Source organism: Dendrobium catenatum, unplaced genomic scaffold (assembly GCF_001605985.2).
Source record: "Dendrobium catenatum unplaced genomic scaffold, ASM160598v2 fragScaff_scaffold_1220, whole genome shotgun sequence".
NCBI classification, from domain to species: Eukaryota; Viridiplantae; Streptophyta; class Magnoliopsida; order Asparagales; family Orchidaceae; genus Dendrobium; species Dendrobium catenatum.
The window spans coordinates 10279757-10302376 of NW_021319682.1; the positions used below are offsets into that span (position 1 = coordinate 10279757).

A 22620-nucleotide genomic window follows, 5' to 3' on the forward strand; every position below is an offset into this window, starting at 1 on the left:
CTATGTAAAATTTAACTATAAATTGTTTTCCACATTTTTCTGTTTGAGATATTTATTAAGAAATTAAAAAGGCACAGTTGCATCAAATTTTTTTTACATCACCACATTGTGGTTGTGTTTCCTTGTGCTTTGGTTCTTCATTTATCTTTCCATATTTTGTTGACATGTAGACTCAAAGTCGTCGTTAGGTGTGATTAGTTTATTGATTTTACCCATCCTTTGAGTTACCGCAGTTAAATGTTTGATTACAACTCAGTTTATTAGTTAATCCTCCTTGATCCTATTTCATTTTTCTTATTTAGTGCCCATAAGTTTTTGGTGCTCAACAATTTTCATCACTTGCATTAATGTTATCTTCATGAACAATGTCTAAGTTGTTTGTCATTGCATAACTATTTCATAGGTTCTCTACATATTTCATAATTGAATCTTACCAAAGTGTGTTGGGAATTAGTTTTGTTGCAATCATGCATGTGACGCAAAATGGCGCGCACCATGGCGTCTGCTATTTTGTCAAATTGTTATAAATTTCAAATTATAAATTATAATTAAAATTTTTAAGATTTATATATTAATATCACTGTTAATTATTAATTAATTATACATCAAATTTATAAAATATAAAAAATATAAAAAAACATTAAAGGATTTGCCTTTTTTTTGTAGGATTTAAAGCTATCTTTTGTTCTATTTGGCGATATTTAGACTAAATTGTGCTTACATCTTGCTCGAATCTATTGATGTAAGTTTATGTAGGATTTAAAATTGTCATTTGTTATTTGACAGGATATTTATGTTTAAATTATGCTTTAATCAACCTATTGTTTGCTATTTAATGATATTTAATATTAACAATATATATATTTTAATTATTTTACATTATGCTTCATGTTTAAAATGGCGCGCCACGCTTTTTGCTGTGTTCATGTTTAAAATGGCACGCCACGCTGTGTGCTATGCACCATAGCTCCACAATGAATTTTGCGCCTTGGTGCACCTTTCACCATTGACAAGTATAGTTGCAATACAATAATCAACTTTGGTCTGGTCATGTTCTGAGTGTTTTGGTGGCTTTATGTTCTAGAGTCTCTTACTGGATATCAGTAGATTGTGTGGACTAGCTATCGGTTTGATGTAAATCATAATGTGCCAAATCTAAAAAAAAATGTTTTATTGTGTTCACCGTTCAAGCTGAATGAAGTTTTAATTATTAATGAAATGAACTGAAGGAATTTGTAACAGGCTGTAGAGGAGGATTTCATTCATCTTAATTCATCTCAGTGCTTTATTTTCAGTCAATTGTCTCTCTTTTTCTGTTTTTGGAGTTAAAATTGTTTTGAATAGATTAGTACTTTTCATTAAGTTTAGTCATGCCCATTAGCTTCATTTCAACTTCAGAAACATAACTTTATGATAAAAAATCAAAGAACCGGGTGGCAAAATTTTCATATTTTGAAAACATTAAATTATTATTTTTCCACTGTAGCTCATTTTTACTATTGTTTCAGGTTCAAAATGCATTCTCTCAGCTAGACAGGTATCTTATTTTGGCGTACATTAACTCATGCTACTTTGTCTTAACTTTTATTTTACCTTGAGAATGTCGCCTTGTTTCAAGTTTTGAAAATTTTTGCAGTCCTTCCAATGACTAGTTTATGCTTTCATGCATTAATATTTTTTTAAGAGGTGATTTCCATGAGTAATTATATTTTGTCGATGTTTGCTGCATTGCATGTAAAAAATAGCAATGCCAGGACCCTACATGCTCCGCTCATCTCAGTCTCTCCAAGCCCATGATAACTCATTAAACTAAATGAACGGGACAAATTATTTGTTTTTAAGGTCATGGGTAATTGTAACAGCTTTTTTAGTGGTTGCAGGGGCGGTGTAGTCACGAAGAATATTGTCTAAAATTTCGTCAATTCAAGATGCAGTTGGAGTTGTGCTTTTGTAGAAATTTTCAGCAATATCTAAAGATGGCAAGTGCTTTGGAAAGCAGGCTAGTTAACCAATAAATTTATGATGTGATAATACTTTTTAAAGAGTGCTAGCACTGTTAGGCCGAGTAAGAGTAATCTGAGCATCACTTCAGCCTCAATCTTTTCTAGACGATTCGCTTAAAACATCAAAGTCTTGGTAGTTTCTGAATCAGTCATTAACTACTTTAGCGAAGCATCTCTTAGTCTCAGGCAATTATTTTGTCTTTAACTTTCGATATGGCAAGCAATTTTAAGTGTATTGATCCATTTTGATAGCTGCAAAATAGGTTGACGCATCATAAAACAGTCAACAAGAATAAATTGAGAATGCGGAGTCATAAAATTAATCTCAAATGATTAGGATAAAGCAAATGATGATGATGAATGTTGGCCTGGAAAAGTGCCGCTTGACCAATTTTGTGTAGAAATTGATTATTTTCAAAAGGCAGCTTAAGCAGTGAAAAATCACTACCCAAAAATGCCACCATCTTGCAAAAAACTTAACCTTCTTAGTTCAAAGCTTCTCTTGGGCCAATCCCCCATGATTAATCACCCTCTTGTGAGGGAGAACTTTTGACATTAACAGTATAGACTCCTTAGTTGATTGGTTGTTACAGTGGCTCTCTTGGTGATATGGAAAAGGTGATTCGCTCTAATGCTTTGTAGGTTTTGTTTGGGGATTTGATATCCCATGATTGTGTTATCCTAAATGGTCATGACAATGATCTATTTAATCAGAGCGGAGGAATTCTATCTAACCAAACTTCAAGATGATCCTTTTCTTTAGTCATGCAAGGAGACTTCATAAATTGAGGGCCGAAGTTGATTGAGTGGCTAATTTCATACTAAATACTGACATTGACAGAGGTCTTTGGCTCTAGCAGATGTCTTAGGCTAAAGTATAAGCGGGAATGCATGTCATTGGGAAGCATATAAACAGTTGTCATAATGGTAGCATAGTGGGTAAAAAAAAAATGGTAGCATAGTGGGACTTGTGTTATCCATGCTAACCACCTAATTAGAAGACGTTTTACATGCTTACGTGGATTTTTGAGCTAGTATTGCTTGAAGATATTTGATACGACATTGTCTCGTTTGTGGACTTATTCGAATTTACATTTGATGCTTCTAATCAACTTAATGTTGAGGGCAAAATTTACTCAAGGTACAAAATGATTGATATATATATATATATATATTTCATTTTTTTTGAAGATATTGCATATTTAATGTTTGTAGGTTTTGTTTGGGGATTTTAACAGGACACAATGGCGAAAAAGGATTCATGTAGCCGACCCCACGTAGTGGGACAAAGACTTGTTTTTGTTGTTGTTGTATTGCATATTTAATGTTTTTTTCCTTAATGTTTTAAGATAACTTTCATAGATTTTGGAATTTGTTGCTCCTTTTATCTTTATAAAGAGGTCATTCATGACTAAAATTTTTTTAGGGCATATATGTATTTATGAGAGAATCAAAGGATTTGGAGGTTTTAGGGGATGATGGCTTTGGTAAACAATATATATATATATATATATATATATATATATATATATATGAATTTATTTGTGACTTTGAAATTGAATAAATTTTACATGTTGAGATTGTTAAATCAATTGAGCAAACTAATAATATTATTCCTTAGATATTATTTATTAAAATTTTCCATGGGTCAACAAATCACTCATATTGATTTTATTTTTGGTTCTTGATTTCTTCATTTGAAGATCCTTATTCAGCAACTCCAATTGTGCCAGTACATTAAAATAGATTTATTCATGATAACCATTTTTAAGACATTATGAAATTTAAAATTCATTGCATGGTTGAATCCATAGGTACATAATCATTATGTTTTATCTTTAATTCAATTAGATTACCTTTTTTAGATGATGTCAGAGCATATAATAATTAGGCCTTATTAAATAGAACATGTGTGTGGCTTGCTAGTTACTTGAAGAAAGTATTATGGAATCGTACAAATAATCATTTGAGTATTCTTCAATATTTTCTTTTCTTGAAATGATTTATAGTGTATTAGTTAGAAAGCATATAAGTATTTTACCATTACTTTATATGCATTATCTATTAAACGTTTGCATGATTTGATGAAAATAGTCGTCATAAGTTTCTTGTTAAGGAGATTAGTTCATGTCCATCTAAATTCAAAATATTATCTTCTGTTAACCCTGTAGAAATCAATTGTAAGAAAAGTAATTCAAGAAAAATTCGTGCAACTAATTGGAACTAAAACATAAAAGTTAGAAATCTAAAGAAATTTTTTAATATCAATACTAGTTTTAATGAATATAACATGGCTACATGTCATATTTTTAATGAATGTGATTTAACCTTATATCATGAGCCATTAATCAATGTTATGGATTCGTCTTTTTTTGCAGCCCTAACTTCTAGTTTGACATCGAATTTGTCTACAAGTTTTATAAATGGTTATATTAATCTTATGTGTTAAACCATAATTAGTGAAATTCTATCTAGTTGTGATGGTAGTTATTAATGGTTATTTCATGGGGCGGAGAGACATGGCTACATGAAATGCATCATATATATCTCTGTAGAAAATTTAATAATTATGCCCATATCTATTGGATGAATATCCACTAATAGTTCATGGGAGCCAAATATTTGCTAGCCTACAGATTTGATGTTTCCAATCTTTCGTTTATTTTTTGATAACAAGGTATGTGTGGCTCTTCATGCAGAATTAGCTCTCCTTCTATTATGTCTATTTTGCAACTGTTTCAATGGGTTATCTTTCTTTCAATCCTGATATCATGGTCGGAAGATGATATTGTGGATATATTGGGATTTCTACGACATTTTTGAGGTTTTAGCTGCTGTTATCTCTTGTTAGTGTGGTTATTTGGTAGTTACTATTGTTTTTTCTTTTGGTGGCTGCTTCTTAGGAGATTTATTTATTCCATTGGTTGATTATAGGTAGGGTTATAGTGAACCTAATAAACAAACCTTAGTTGTGGAAAATTTTGCTTTGTATGAGCAAATCTTTTATTTGGGACTCAACTCCTTGATGAACTATGAGACTTAAAACTCGAACTAAGGCTATCCTCTTCTACAAGCATGCTGTTTATTTACCCTCTGGCTTTCCTTTTCTTTCTTATCCTTTCCCTCCTTGCAGTCATTTTTGTTATTAGTTGAAAGACTGATTTCCAAAATTTGCTATAATATGATTTTTTTTTTGGCATGAAATTTCAATTAATTTTGTTGCTTCATGATCCTCAATTTTCTTGTTACTAGTTTATGGTAAAAGATGATAAAACTTCTCTTAAATTGAATTTTATCAATTTTTGGGTTTTCTTCAAACAGGGTAAATAATTATTTAAGAGTAATAGATTGCCAAAATTTCGTGTTGCATAATTTTCTGTATGGGATGCTAGGTTTGCATTGGAAACCCTAGACCTTATGACGCCTTCTTGATCTCACTCTCTCTTACACACAATACACGTTATGGGAATTGGTATAAATAATTTCTTAGTCGGCTTCCATGCATTCACTCATGTTTCCACTCTTTTGATAGGGGGAATGGATTTCTCACGCTAGATGATGTTTATCAGGTACTTTTATATCTAGATGAGAGTGCCTCTTCTCTTGGATAAATGTAGACATACGAAATTTTGCTTATATTTATTTTAATTTCTGGGTGGTGTTTCATTACTTATTCTCCTTTTTTAGGTTACATTTTGGAACATTATCTTGATGTGATAATTGCTTTTCTTTGTGTTGTTTTGTCAGATTGAGGACTTAAAACCTTGTAGAGAAGCTAAAGATCTAAGATGATCTTTAATTATAGGAAATTAGAGGTTTAGTGAAGATTGCAAGTTAAGAAAAGATCATTTGGATCATTGTAATGTGACAATATTACCTAGATGTTTTCTTATGACAGCATTGCTAACTTTCACCACTATATTGATGAGTTGAAGAGATAGTAGTTATAACTTTAAGTAACGTGTAACTAATAAAACTATTATTTCAATGATACGAGATACTAAAAGACAAATATTCTGATGCTTTTTGGAAGTAAAAACAACAAGGTAACAATCAGAAAATTATAGGAATTTCAAAATAGGGGTTGAGTTTGATTAATTCTTCAACAATAATGAAATATACAATTGATCTACTATTTGAGAGGTAGATCCGCTCTCCCAAAAATCTAGATGCTGCTAGGAAACTCACCAAGAGAAAAGCTACAACATAAATAAATTGTATAAACTCAAAATACAATATAATTAGTCCTAAATAGTCTCCCCTAATTCTCTCCAAAATCAGCTTACTTTTCCCAAATGATTTCCTCTCTTATTTGAATTTAATTTGGATCTTTCCCTAAATAATTTCCTCTCAATTTTAATTAAAACCTTCCTAATTATCTCTCCCTCTATTTATCCTCCTTCCATATTAAATTACAGCTCTCTTGGCCCCACAAGAGGATCCGAAATCCCCTCCCTATTCACGCCCAGCTTTTTTGCTGGGTTCAGTTCTTCCCTATGCCAAAATAATCGATCCTGTATAGAAGTTGACTGGGAACGACCAAAATCGTCAATCTCCCACCAAATAATCTCCTCAGAAGGCTCAATTATGGGCATTAACGGAGATCTCCTCCAATCGAACATCATTACCTGACAAAAAAAAGGACAATGTACATATAAACAGTGACTGCAACAAATTCATCCCGTGAAAAGTCGCACAATGAATTCGTGAAAAGTCTTACAATGAATTCGTTGGGAGGCAATTTGTTGGCTTTTTTAAAAAATAAAAAAAGAGAAAAAAATGAACAATTGCACTGCTTCAAAAAGCGAATAATTGATCGAACAGTTGTAATATTTCACGAAATGATGCATCCCTTTGTCTATACAATCGATAAATACACACTGAAAACTGAACGGAAAAAAAAAAATAGATGCTTGCAATACCTGCTCTCGAATTTGACTCCAAGCTATCTGTTCTCCCGCACTGTCTTCCATTAGTAGCCTTGAGCGGATACTTATCCGCTCCAATCGAACCCAATCCACAGCTCTGACCAAAGCCTGTCGATCCGCCGACCTTTCCACTCCATATCCGTATGCTTGCAATGATCGCTCACCCTCGACCGCGACCCAGTCTCCGATTTCAATTCGGACGAACACACTTCGTTCGATCTGCTCTCGTGTGAGACTGCACGACCTGACCTCTCCTCATGAGAACACACACAACCCGCTTCAACTCACACGCGAGCGTCTGCCTCCGGCCCCTCAAACAACCCATGTGTCTTTTCCATTTGCACGCAAGGCCGGCCTTCTTCTGTATGCCCCAGCCTACAACGACCCACTTATACGCACACACGACCCCCTTCGGCCTGCCATACCCCGCCTCCGTCTGATATGTACATCACAAGTGATTGCTCTGATTCGGCTTGACTCCAACACACTAGAAATCCTTTTGTGTTCCGTTTATTCCAGATTGAGGAGACAACAATCCATATTGCTTGCCATTGCATTATACTTCTTCTCCAACCGATCACAATTGAGTTGAATAATAAAAATAAAATTGTTGTATAATTTGTATTGTTTGGCAAAGCAACATGTATTATAATTTTAAGACCTGTGCCATCGATTTTTGATTTGGACGGATGAATTTTAAATTCGAAGACCACGCCGTGATCTTTGATCCAGGCGGACAAATCTCCAATCTCAAGCTCCTACGCTATTGATCTTTGATCCGAGTATGATGAGTTTATATTTCGAAGACCTCGCGCTGCAGATCTTTGATCTGGGTGGGTAGAAATCATGACAAGCGTCGTCCTCACTTCCCCTTACAGGGAGGGGATGCCGGGAGGTTGCCGAAATAATTGTAGGGAGGCTGACAAATTTTATTTAAAAAAGAAAATTTTGTTTGAAAAATTGGGGAGCAATTTGAGAGCAATAATGTAATTAATTGAATAATTATAGCTAAATCTAATTAATTAACTAAAACATAAAATTTAAAAAATTTTAATTAATAAAACTAAAGCTTTAATCATTTAGTAATTGAAACTAAAATTGTAATCATTTTATAATTTATAAAAAACTCTAAACTTTAATTAGTTAAAACATAAACCTTTAATTAACTAAATAAATTTAAATCAATTTAATAAAAATCTAATTAATTGATCAATTTAAAACAAATTTAAAATCTACTTAACCAATTTAAAACCTCATTTAAGTAAACTAAAATTAAATAGTTTAAAATCCATTCAATGGAATAATTAAAATCTAAAAATTTAATCTATCAATTTAAAATGAATTTAAAAACTAATTAATTAAATTAAATTAAAATTTTAATTAGTTAACCAATTAATCAACTTATTAATCAACCAATTTAAAAATCAATTTAATCAATTAAATGAAAAAAATACAAAAGAAAATACATAATAAAAAGTGTTCACACTAAGTATCCTAAAACAAACTCACACCAACTAAAAATCGAACTCCTAAAACTAAAACTCAAAACTCAAACAAAGCTCTCCAAAATTTTTAACTCTTGTTCAAACTCCAAGGCATCTGTGCAAGCTCCAAAATTTCTGGAATTGCTCCAAAGTAGCTCGAACTCCTGCAAACGAACAAGCAGACAAAAAATCAGTAACATCAACAAAAAATGCAGTGCAAGAAAAGAAAAGAACTAGTACTGTAGTGCAAGGAAAAGAAACCGTCGAAACTAAGAACACTGTTAAAGCGAGAAAAATGAAACTTTTGTAACAAAAATACTAGTGGCGGACTAGTAAACAATTGAAAACCAAATTGTAGTGCAGGACTAGTAAACAATTGAAAACCAAATTGTAGTGCAAGACTAGTAAAAAATTGTAAGCCAAAATACCTAATGTACAATCTACCGAAATCTATATGCTACTTCCCAAGGGAATTAGTAAGACCTATCCATACAAATCCCTGGCCGCTTTGCTTATAGGGTTTGGTTGTAAGACCCATATTCATGCTACTTCTAAGCACAAAAGCCGTAAGATCTACCAAAAAAATTCAGGCATCTTTTGAGGGAAGTTGTAAGAAATGCTATTTAAAAAGCCTCTACAAGAAATGAGCAACCTTCAACAAAACCATTAGGCTACTTCTAAATATAGATGCCGAAGGCCTTCTCAAACAATCAAACATCTTCCAAAAATAGCTGTAAGACTTGTTTTCTGAGAGACTTCCAAGAGTAGTACTAACAACTAAACTTACGGGCAGCTTTCAATGAAAGTCGTAAGTCCCAACCCAAATTCAAACCTCCGGGCAACTTCTAAACAAAGCCGTAAGCCCCAAACTAAAACTAAACATACGGACAACTTTTAATTAAAACTATAAGACCCATTTTTAAAACAATCGGGCTACTTTCAATAAAAGCTGTAAGACCCATTTCTAAAACGATAGGACAACTTTCAATGAAAGACGTAAGACCCATTTCTAAAATAGTCGGGCAACTTTCAATGAAAGCCGTAAGACCCATTTCTAAAATAGTCAGGCTACTTTCAATAAAAGCCGTAAGACCAATTTCTAAAACAATTGGGCTACTTCTAATGGAAGTCGTAAGCCCTAAACCAATTCAATTAACCGGGTGACTTTTAAATGAAGTCATAAATTCCAAACTAAATTAACTACTAAGTATTCTAACAGTTTTAAACCCCAAACCTCTATTACAATCTACCTTAACCACCTTAATTTACTCCGGATCTCTGAGAAGAGGCAATCCATGACTGCTAATCAGATTATCTGGACATTATGATCAACGATCACTAATATTGGTTAACTGAAATCTACGGTATTCCCTGCACGATGAAACCATGAGATCTTGATCGGGTTTATCTCCATTTCCCCTACAACTGAGACTAAAACACCTAAAATTATTCATTCTTAATTGAGATTTCTCTTTTACGCTGTAAGAGGTGTATTAACTATGAGGGCTTGCACTCATAGGAAGTACAGACTTATATCTAAATAAACCCTGATACCATGCTCAGAAGAAATTTGGTTAACTACTATCTGCCTTAAGGAGAGTGTAATCCTATGTTTGTAATGCGGGATTTAGGCGGACGTGCCATTTTTCTTGAGCAAATATGCATCATGCAAAAGTAGGAATTATTTTAGCATGTTCATCAGAAAGATGAAAGCTGTTGATGGCGTTTACTTGCAATTTCTGAGAAATGTAAAGTTCTATAGTATTAATCTTTATCTTGGATGCCGACCTTATCAAATTTATTCCTTCTATTGCATGGATCTTTTGACTTTATATTATGTCGCCATGAAAGGTTTTTTTTTTTTTTTCTATTTTATGGTAAACTTAAATGCGGGTAAATTTGGCACATCTTTGACAGGCTCTGGTGAAACTTGGTTTCTCCCTGGACTCTCCTGCCTTTTTCACTGTCTGTGAGGTAATTTGTTTATGTTTTTCCCTTCATTGCTTTAAGGAATAGATATTTTTATGTTCATCTTGCTTTTATTATCTAATAGATGAAAGAGTATCTATTTATTGAGGGGGGCAAGCAGGTAGGGGTGTGATGGAGAGCAGTATAAAGCTGAAAAAAAAAAAAATTTCAGTTTATTTTATGGTCTTTGTGGTGGGTGCTTAGCCAAATTGGCACCAGCATGGTTTGGATCTTGCGCAAACTGAAGAAGGTTTATATTATCAAACCTCAGGCTGGCTTTAGTCTTAATATAACTGATTGCTTAAGTTGTACCCAATCATGTAAGGCCTATTATTCGAACAAACCAAATAAAATCATGAGATATCCAAATAAAATCGTGACTGACCAAATTTAACTGAACAGAATGAATTCAAATTACATTATGTAATTTTTTTAAATTGATAACCCAACTTAACTTTTATGCTTTGTTGCACTTCAATTCTAACCCATCTTGGTTTCAATTGGGAACTTAATTGCTCATTTGGGGCTGGACAGTGGTCAATAAGGTGCAGCCAATGTATCTCTGAAATATCTGCAGATGGATAGTGAAGTAGGTTGTTCCATTAAGTGTTAAAATTTTTTTTATTATATTGGTGATTCTAATTGTTAATGAATTTTTTCCCCTTCTATTCTACTCAAGTGCTTGCTTAATTGGTACTTAATGTTCATATTTTAGGTTGTTCGGGCACATTCATCATGGATGTGACTGGGCTTTGAACGAGTAGTTTTTAGAGCACCTAATTTTTGAACAAACAGGTTAAGGATTTGTTTGGTCTGCGTTATGTAGGGCAGGCGTTGTGCACTGGCTGTGTGCACTAACACCTACCTATATAATAAAAAGTTCATTTTCTGGCACTAGTTTCCCTCACCACAAAACAAACTCTAAATGTCCTTTTTTGAGCAAATTAAAAATGCCTGCCCTTCTTTTGGGCTAGCTTGGAAAGTGTCTGTGAGGGTTTTTTTTCCAAGCAACACCACAAATAATTTGTTAGTATGCATCTTACATGACACAAGGAATCATCTTGCTCAAGTACACAACTTCCGCCAACATCAAGAATTTGGTTCCCCTCACCCCCATTGTTAAGGATTTATCTTGCGACCGTTGGGCTTGGTAGGAGATTGTCATTGATGATGCTGAGCACCAAAGCTTGTGGACTAATTCATGTCTCATGTTGGAGGAAAATGCTATTTGGGTTGCATGGTGAATAATAACTTGAAGGTCTAAAGTGGTTGAATGGGCGGGAGGTAGAGACATTAGGGTGATACTATTTGATAATGGTTAATGGTAGGAGACATAAGGATAAAAAATGTTTGACTAGGGCTTGAAAAGTGGAGAAAAGTGGTTGAGCAGGGCTGGAGTTTGGAGACAACAGATATTAAGGAATTAAGTTTAGGCTAAAAAAATTGGAGCTCGACAAATTAGTGAATTGCTTCAACGTGCCGCAAGTTTCAAATCTTGGATTAAGTTTTATGCTTGTTCTATGACTTGCCCTGAATTTAGTAAAAATAAATAGCCTAGCCAGATTTGTCTTTGATTACGTTAGCAGGCAAATAAAAGCTTCTTTTAAGTTAGTCCACTAGCAAAGGATCTATGGAATTTATGTTTATACTTTTGGAAATTGTTATATTTAAAAAAAAAAAGGCGCTCGGTAGATTTTCCAAGCTTAAATGATGATCAAGTCTAGAAGATATTTCTAATATTAATGATTTATGGGATCTAGATGTTTGAATCTTGTGTTATCCTTAAAGACTAACAATTGAAGGGTATGATCGCCGAGGCACGTCTGGGAACTATACATGTGCCTGTACTTGAAGAATTGAATCTAGTCCTTGACCATTAAAAATTGAAAAGAAGCATAGTCAATAATAGGAAATTTTGAATAGTATGGATGGAAAGTGAAGTGAGATGGCATTTGAGAGGCATATAAAACAATGGTTATATGGATGCCATATGATGTCTGGATTGAATTTATCTGTCTGCAAACGTACTATTAGACTTCTTTCATACGACAACTAAAATTTGAGTTATGTTGTCTTTTGAAGTTCTATTACCTAATGGACAGTTTCTATAGGGCCTCATTAGCACAATTTGTATGAAGTGCCACGTATGGCATGCTAGGGCACTTGTGAGAAAATATGACGATTTAAGATACCTCTTATAATTGGTTATTATCCAAGAAACCAAATTTTTGCTTGAAACGTCCTAGTATTCTGCTTTCAGTGATGAGATGGCATTTCTTCGGTCTACATCAGCTTTGTTTTAGTCTAGAAATAGAAATATGCTTCCACCCCAATCATGAAGTAATGGTTGTGTCTTGTCTTCAACTTACACCGACCTCCTCTATGATTAAGAAGTAGAGATTGTTGTATGGCTTCATCCTATGCAATCCTCTTTGTTAAGAAGCAGAGGTGTTAGTTTGGCTTGGCCTACGGTAGCTTCTTGTTTTCTCAAGAAGGTGAGATTTCTGTGTGGCTTCAACCAATGCTAGCCTCTTGTCCTTTCAAGAAGTATAGGTCCTTGGATGGATTCCGATTGTTAGCCACCATTCCATTAAATAAACAAATGCATTGCCATGGCCCTGATCTACACTAGCCCTTTCTGCACTTAGAAGTGAGGACAGTGCTTACATTAAGCTTTAGGCTCTGTTTGGAAACTCAATGATTTAGAATCTGTGTGCACAAAAGTGTCATGAGTTTAGCTTACATCAATATTTAGCCTAGGATTGGAAATTCAATGACCTTTATCCGGGAACCTCAATCTTTTTTGGATCTCTTAGTCCGATGGAGAGGAAAAGAGGGGGGAGCTATTGAAATTCTAAAGTAATTTATGACAATGCCATCTAACTTCCTTCGACTTTTTTGTCCTATTGTTGTACCGACATGTATTGCTGGTCATTTATTTTGTTGGATACTATTGATTAATCAAATAAAATGCTGCATGCAAGTTGACACTATAGTAGTAGGTTCCTCAACCTTCAACCAATAGGTCCAATACTAATGCGAACAATTGACTTTGATGTTTCCTTGTCTTTCTTTGTATAAGAATAGGATCAAAATAAATGATGTCTTCCTGATGTGAAACATAATGCATGGATGATATACTTAATGAATTTGCACGCTTAATTTTAGAGAGAACAAATAAATATGTCTTTATGATGATTTGAACGACGAGATAAAACGTTAAGAGCGGTAAAATGAGCTTAGGCTAAATCACATAAGGAATTAAGATCGTAAAACATTCAATTTAATCTAACGATGCCTACGTGATTGGTTTTCAACGATGAATCCCTAAAATAACAGTGAGATTAGTCACTACAAGAAGATCCTTCACACAACTCTTCCAATTACTAGGTTAACGCGGAGAAGCATTTATATTAGGACAATTATGCATTATTCTATAATCATTTATTTTTTTATTAAGATATCTTGTATAGATCTATAAATAAGGATAGTTTTATATGATAAAAAGGTCTTTTCCCTCTCAAAATCTCGTAATTTAACATCGAGTTTCAAACAAACGAGACTTATCGAGCTATGAACTAACTTTACTTTCTAATTGTTCATTAGCTTAATAAACGAGCCTTATCTAGCTTATTAAAAAATAATAACCATAGAACCTATTCACGAATATATTTATTGATGTTTTCGAGCTTCAGAATGAGCTCATTCACGAACATATCTAGCGAGTGTTTTCAAGTTACCGTTCACAGATAAATGAGCTTATAAAATAATTCTTCTTATAAACAAGCTTGTTCAGGAACATTTTAAATAAACAATCTAGAAAACATGAATAAATAGCTCTTATTCTTGAACAAATTCATTGTAATGAAAGATTATAACATGAAAAATGAAATTAATTTTTTATTAAATATTTTTTTATCATAATAAATTAAAAAATTATGTGAAAATATACCAAATAAATAGATATTTATGAATAGAAATAGTTATAATTAAGATATGTAATATTAATTTAGTAGATATTTATGTTTTATTTTAATTAGTGTATGCTATAATGTTTAATTATTTTTAAAATTTATTAATTAATGATTATTATATTATTAAATTATAATAAATATAAAATATTTATATTTGATTATTCATCATTTTCATAACTAGACTTAATCGTCCCCATATCAAAGATTGATCAAGTTTTTTAGCTAGCTTGTTCATAATCTTTATATTGAACATGAATTGAGCTTCTTAGCAAGCTTCTTATTGAGCTTCATATCGAGCTTGCTTACGAGTTTTAAACAATATTGTTCATGAACATAAATGAGTAGAACATAGAGTTGGTCAAGCTTGTTTATTTAACTATCAAGTAATTAAAAAAAATATTCTAGCTTATTTGATTATTTAATCAAACATCACTAATAAGTTATAATCAAGCTGAGCCACTAGTAGCTCGTCAAACGCTTTGTTTGTTTGCATCCTTAGCAGCAATGCAATGATGAAGAGGAGCTTATGACTATTTTGTTTAAATCAGTATCATTTTGCGCAAGCATATGTTCAAGAGCTTGTCTTTACTCAAGCTACTAAATGAATGACCTGAATATAATCTTATTTAACCTTTGAATTTATTTTAAAATGTTTTTTTAATGTTTATGTTAATTGTGTTGATTTGAAATATATAATGTTTATTTTCTTCTTTCTGAAAAAATTGATTTGAAATATATATGTTGTTTTTTCTAAAAAAGTAATTTCAAATAAAGCAAAAAATAAGCTTTATTCTTTCAAAAAAATAATTTCAATTAATAAAAAATAGCAAAGTTAGCTATAAACAAATTTAAAATTAATCAACTTAATATATATTTTGTTCTCTCTAAAAAAATTAATTTCAATATAATCAATATACAAATTTAAAATAATGATATTCTAAAACAAAAAATGTAAACTCATTCTATTTTCTTATAATGGAATGAGGATAACATAAATATTAAACAAATCTGTGATAAAAAAAAGCTCAACACCCTGCATAATCTTATTCAACTCCTACTTATACATGAAGTTAGTTGTTGTACCCAACCAATTATGATCAGAAAATTATATTTACTTAAAATTCATGATGAAAAAACATATTCTAAATATATCCTATTTTTAATACCATTAATTCAAATTTTTATTTTCGTCCTTGTTTAAGAGTTTGGGGACTAAATTGGGATTTTTATATGGTTTGGGATCATTTTGGTCCTTCGTAGATAGTCAAGGGATTATTTGTGTCATTTTCTCTCCTATGCATTGCTAACACTATCAATATGTTAACGGAAAGTTAGTCACGTAGCATGGACGCATCACTCATTTTTTGCATTTGAAGTATTAACGCACACTCTTCAATCATGGCAAAGCATTCGCCTCACAAACTAGCACCATTGTGCAAGGAGGTTTTGTAAAACAAGCATCAAAAGTCTTAGAAAAGTGAAGATTCAGTTTGAAATAATTTATATAAATTGTTGATGCAAAAGCTTCAAATTATGGCGATGAATCTTAAGGATGGAGAAGAGTGTGAGGAGAAAGTGGAAGAAAGGGCAAGAGACCTATTAATTGAAAGATTGAAACATCTTTATGTGAATGTATAAAGGCCCAAATATCGAGAAGGTTCTAAAAAAATTTACTTGTTTTTCATGCAAAATTTTATCCATTTTATCATCAGTTGGTCTATCGTAGATTGAAAATCTAGAATTAGTGATGCATGCAAGGGGGGGGGGGGGGGGGGGGCAAAAAAAAATGGATATTTTCTTCTTAGGGGGGGGGGGAGGGTCAAAACAAAATGGATATTTTGCTTGCATCAATTTGGTATCAGAGCAAGTTGTGTGTATCTTGGTGTCATGATGGTTGTGTGTGAGTCTTGTTATCAAGTTATTTAAGTTGAGTTTTTTTTAGAAAAATGAAAAAAAAACAAAAATAGTGATCCAGTGGAAGAATGCAACCCAGAAGATTCTGAAATTCAAAGTCCAATGGACAGATGGATGCCGTCAGAAGGGAGTTCAACTAATCCACTTCAGAATGAATTATACAAACTTCAATTGAAGATGCATGTGTACGGAGAAGTACATGAAAAAGAAGCAACTGTTGCAAGCTCAGTTTATACAAGAACAAGAAGAAATTCTGAAGAAGTATGCGGCAAAGATTCAAGAGTTAGATGTACTTCCACCGTCTCCTCGGATCAAATCAAAAGACAACTCATCAGGAGATGAGGTTTTCAAGTAGGGGAGTATCTGATGCATGCAGGGGGGGGGGGTTCAAAAGTCAAAACAAAATGGATATTTTGCTTGCATCAATTTAATTGATGTAAGCAAAAATTTGGGAGAGGACCCCAAATTTTTGCTAACAAAATTGACTCTTCCTAGATAATATAAGATACACAAAATACTAAAAGACACCTTTTATATCATATAAAGACACTTACAACTCTTGAACACTAACACCTTACAAATTTGGACACAAACACCTTACAAAACTTGGGCACAACAAACCTAAAGGAACTTGCCAATCGTTGAGAAGAAGGATACAAGTGAGGTGGATACTTGCGGGAAGAAGAATTAGATTAGAAGCCAAGACGAAGGAGACGAGTAACTCACAAGTTATCCCAAGATAGAGAAGAAGAAGAAGTGGACAAAGCTCTCAAGCTTTTCCAAAAAAACCTCTCAGGTTTTTATCCAAAAATCATCATCATAAGCAATTCTCTTTTTACATCCCATAACACCTCCTATTTATAGAAGAAGAGGGCAGCCAAACAGCCACCTAAAACTATTAAATATAGAAGGCCAAAAGTCACCAAATGGAAGGCCAAAAGACAGCAAGAAGAAGGCTAAAAGATAGCCCAAAAACTACAGCAGAAAACTGCACAGAAAACCAAGAGGTAGCCACCGAAATCCCCACCCAACAGCCACCAAACAGCAGCCCACATTCGGTACAGGAAACAAAGAAGAGAAGCCACGGGAACCAAGCAGCCAGCCATGGGAACCAAAGGGCCAGCCACGGGAACCAAGCAGCCATCCACGGGAACCAAGCAGTCAGCCACAGGAACCAAAGTGCCAAGCCACGGGAACAAAACAACCATCCACGGGAGCCAAGCAGCCAGCCACGGGAACCAAACAACCATCCACGAGATCCAAGCAGGTAGCCAAGAGAAACCGAGGAGACAAGGAGGAAACCGAGAGAAAATATGTGGAAGAGAAAGGGCCAAGATCCACCGTAATGAGCTTCCACTAAACTTACATAAATGACCTAAACTTTTTTACTTCAGTAAATGAACTAAAAAACAGCTCATAATGGGCTAAATTTCAGCTCAAAGTATTAATGTAGTCAAAACCAAAATTTAGGATTTGATTTGACCCCCTTGCTTACATCAATTAGTAAGAGCAATGGATCAAATATGGTCAAATTGAAGACCCATATTATTGTTTCGTCGGTGACTATAATGAAATGGGCAAACTGCTTGCTTATTATCATGTCCATGGTGCACATGCAAAGAGTAGGGAGTATGGTCAAACCTTAATCAAATAAATAATATGGATAAAAATTGGATCCCAAAATTTCCCTGCACAATTTAAAAAGCATAAAATATTAGATATATGGCCATAGCAGTAGCATAACATTTTGAAACAAGGATAAACTATAGAATAAATTTGGAAGCATAATCATAGTTTTTACGTTTCATTTAAAAGTCATGCATTAACTGAAGAATAATCATAGCATTTTATGAAAACTCTAAAATAGTGCTGCTACATGTACGCTACTCATGCCAATACTAAGAATTTTATTAAAGAATCATGGTAAATTCATAGCATAACTTTTGCATAATGAACATATTATAGTAGAAAAATTGAATTAATAAGTGCACTCTATTGCAATAGGTCTAGTGGAAGGAAACATCACTCTTAAATAGAAATATAATTAACCACATTAACGCCATTAGGTGAGCTGGCTTATCAACCTCAACATCAAGTCATCCTTATTTATTCTCCATGCAGCAGCAACAACAACAACAATAGTATCCTTGCTTATTCTCTATAAGAAAAATAAATTGCTAAATGTGTGGCATAAACCTATTGAAATTACAGAAAATTTTTCTTATAAAAACATTGCAACCTAATACTTTCAGCTTGCATGTATTTGTTAAACCTCAACTTAGGGCCAATTTGGCTCAGAACATTAACAAGGATTAACTTGGGGTTTAAAATTTACCTTTTTTGGGTGGAGAGAAGGAAGTTATTTTGCCATCTCTTTTCTTCAACAATGCTTAGCGTGCATTTGTTAAAGACCATCTCTCATCGTGCATTTGTTAAAGGTCATCTCTCTCATTTTTCTCTTTGATCAACCCTAGAAATCGCCCGTGACTCCTCTCTCTCATTTTATCACTCCTAGAGCTGCTTGCTCGAGCTCTAATCGAAGTTCGTTGTTTCTTTGGCTCAAACTCGCTCTCTCTTGTTTTCTCGCTTGTGCCCCATCTCTCGCATGAAGCCCTAGCTTGTTATCTTATTGGCCTTCTCATTGCCTCCATTGCATTATTTGTTTTTCGTGACACCTCTTAATTGTTTTTAAGAATCTATTAACTATTACCAAGCTTAATATATTTTGAGCAAATTGATAATCAAGCTTTATTAATTTTGCTATGAATTCTCAATTAGTCATGATATGCCTTCATGAATTTAGGATCATTACACTATGAGGTATGAACGTCATAGAACAAATGTTGGCATGAAAATCGAAGTCCACCATTGTGGCACTCATCCCATAATGTTGATAACTGGTCATAGATGTGTGATCATGGCATGATTTTCAAAGTGTGATCATGTTATGATCATTAAAGTGTGATAATGGCATGGATCCTGGAGCCTAATCATGACCATCAACTCCAACAGAAATCATGGAGCTAGCATGATACTAATCCATTTGCTTATAGGCTTAAGAACAATCGAGTCATGTGACTTTGTTGCATGCTCCATGTTGATGGGTTGATGGATTGGAGGTATATTCTAGTTTTCTTCTATCACTTTTTTTTCCTAATATCTTCAAATTACATTTGAAACACTGCTGTTGCCAGATCCCAAGTCCTGGATGAGAAAAGTGAAGGGTTGCGTTAGGTAGTCTACAACCAGCGTAAAACTTGTCGAATAATAATGACATGAATCATTTAAGAAATTGTGTTAATGCTAGGGTGTCCTCTGGAAGCGACGCGTTGTATGACTTCCAATTAGCCGGTTAGAAGTGTAGAGGTATTAGATTTGACTTATGTTAAGAGAGGTAGAGTCAGACCTAAAAAGACCTGGTTAGAAAATATTAGGAATGACCTTTCTTTATTAGATTTAAACGAGAATTTGACCTTTAATAGGACACAATGGAGAAAAATGATTCATGTAGCCGACCCCACATAATGGGATAAAGGCTTGATGTTGTTGTTGTTGTTGTTGTTGTTGTTATTGTATCTTCAAATTACATTTGACCTTGACCTATAAATGGGCTTCTCCATCTCATTAGGATCCAACTATTCATTTTATTTTGAAATTTTAAGGTCCTAAGGGGTGGCTATTTCATACAAATTCTCTTTAGAACTAAGACTTGTTCAACCTAAAAGAGCTGATTTGAGCAGCAGAGTGACTTCTTGGGGACTGTCACCCTGATGGTAGCCTTGACTTGATTATTTGGGTGCAGGAAGTGGTCCTGTTTAACTAGTTAATTGGCTCTCCTATTTGCAGCTTGAGGAAGACTGAGGAATTATGTAATTCGTTATTCCTTTTGGGGAATTGCCTAAAATTTTGATGGACAGTTCTAAAATGGTTACGCAAAAATTATGTGATTGTTTTTTTTGGGACTTTGAAAGAATTAAATCGTAAACTCACACACTGCATATGCAAACTTCGAATTCCAAATCTCTTGGTTGGAGCCTAAGCTCGCAACAAATATGCTAAGGTGGGCAGTGGGCTGCATAGTTTTCATCAATTTTACACAATATGCTGTACAGAAAGCTACAATGATTGCATACTGCGATCTGAAACTGCATGTGACCTGTGCCTGGAAGTTCCTTTTCTATTCGTATAAACTGTGAATTCTTTATGATATTTTTATTTATTATGACTACAAACATTGTCAGTTTTTTGTTCTTTCAGAATGTATTTCTAGTTTCATAGCCAAGGTGTTCACAGCTATGCCAGTAATGCCAAATACTGCCTTGTGAAATAAATTTGATTTATAAAGCCCTGATGGTTGTTTTGTTTGGTCGTTTCTAGAGCTTTGATCAAAATAAGATGGGGATGGTTCGTTTGGATGCTTTCATATCTCTATGTATATTTGTACAATCAGCTCGGTAAGCTCAATATTTTTATGTTTGGTGAGTTGTAAATTGTGGTTTTTTAGTGTTGAGAGTGTTTATTTATAGCCTTTTTTATCTCTTTTAGTTAATAGAGCATTATTTTCACAAAGTACTTGAGATTGCTAGATTCTTCTCTAATTTAAAAGGAGCAGTTTGAAAGTCATGTAAATTAACTTCATTACCTCACTTTCATGTTCTTATTTTATTCAATTTCATATTATCCATATTATTATCTTATAATATTAATCTTGTTTAGATTTGTGCTGGTCTTAAATGATAATGGAGCTGATGTTGCAAATAATTATGTTTCTATAGCCCTTGTAAAAGGTTTTATTATCCAGCCTCATGTTCATTTGTATTTATATCCTCAAATGCTATGTACTTACTTTTTTATTCTTAAATTATGTAGGATAACTATTACTCTCCGAAAAATAGATAAAGCTGCGGTCCCATAGATTCAAGATTGAGTCAAATTTATAAAATGTTCAACGTCATAATTTGAGTGATAGAATTGAATCACAATTAAAAAAATACTAAAAAGAAGGCATTTATAGAGATTCAAATAATAAGGATGAAACTCAGTGGATGACTTGACAATGCAAAGAATAAATTATTCTATTTTGATCAGGCTCAAGAGCTTATAAGTAATATTCGTGTCATGTTTCACCTTCATACCATTGTTCAATTAATGATGATGGTTTGAACTCTGTTCATAACAAGACATCCAGTGATAGAGGCTCATTTGTTTTGATATCTAAATGATTTATTTTTGAACTATTTTGCCCTTTTGAGTCCAGTGTATTTTGTTATTTCATATTCTTATACGTGTATTAAAATCTTTATTTATTTCTTGGTTGAGCATTTTTAATTTTTTTCTACTACTAAAGAACTTATTTTCTATTTGTGTTGAGTTGTAATTTTATCTTGATTTGTAATTAAAAGAATAAATTTTATCTTTATTTTATTCAAAAAATAAATCTTGTGCATTGATGCATTATAAAAATAGTTAGAAAAGTTGGAGAAGATTACATAAAAAGTCTATTCTTTATGATATAAAAAAGGCATCACAGAGAAAGTGGAGGGTTGTCACTTCCTATTCAACAGAAGAATGAAGCATATTGTTCTCCCAATGTTTCTGTGTTTTGTAGACTCCAAAGTTTAGTTGGGATTTCCAATCTTTCTTTTTTTCAGTTTATAATAAATAATGTATTTTTTATGATGTTATCTTAGTATATTTTAATGCAATTAGTCTAATACATGTATCCATTTCAATATTATTCTTTGAGAATATAATAATTCACCACTTTATTTTTTTGTCAATGCTTAAAAGCTATAAGAAACCTGCAAGCAAATGCAATATTTTTATGCAAATTATGCATAAGTTTTTTTAGAAGAGTTAATAGAATTATTTGTAACTTCATAAAACTTACGGTATTCATGTTTTATTGTTTAACATTATTTGGCCTTTTTTATGGAATTTTTTCTCTTCTAATAACTTCTCTCGGTGCATCTCATTTATATGATCAACTTTTAAACGCAAATGAGATATTATCAATAGAAGTTCTTATAAGAGAAAATGTTAAAGATGAAAAATCAAATAATGTTTAAAAATCACGTTAATACCGAAAGTTTTGTAGCTTACAAATGATTATATTGACTCTTTTAAAAATCTTATTCATGATTTGCATAAGTGTTATGCTTGCTTGTTTGCTTCTTGGTTTCTTGTGTTTTTTTAATATTTACACAAATATGGTGAATTCCTATATACTAATAGAAAAATATTAAAATTGATTCATATATTAGGCTGATTGCATCACAAAATACTAAGATGACTTTGTAAAAAGAATGCATTATTTATCATAGCAAAAAAAGGATTATAAGTCTTAATT

The 22620-nt window shown here is 32.9% G+C and overlaps 1 protein-coding gene across 2 annotated transcripts in view; it reads left to right on the plus strand.

Moving 5' to 3' along the window:
• LOC110100404 (penta-EF hand domain-containing protein 2-like) overlaps nucleotides 1–22620 on the plus strand; it is a 35545-nt gene that overhangs the window by 3126 nt on the left and 9799 nt on the right. For both annotated transcript variants that reach the window (XM_020827895.2, XM_020827896.2), the window contains exons 5-8: nucleotides 1509–1537; nucleotides 5536–5572; nucleotides 10333–10389; nucleotides 20649–20725. In XM_020827895.2, coding sequence (XP_020683554.1) covers nucleotides 1509–1537; nucleotides 5536–5572; nucleotides 10333–10389; nucleotides 20649–20725 — 200 coding nt within the window. The remainder of the gene's footprint in view (nucleotides 1–1508; nucleotides 1538–5535; nucleotides 5573–10332; nucleotides 10390–20648; nucleotides 20726–22620) is intronic.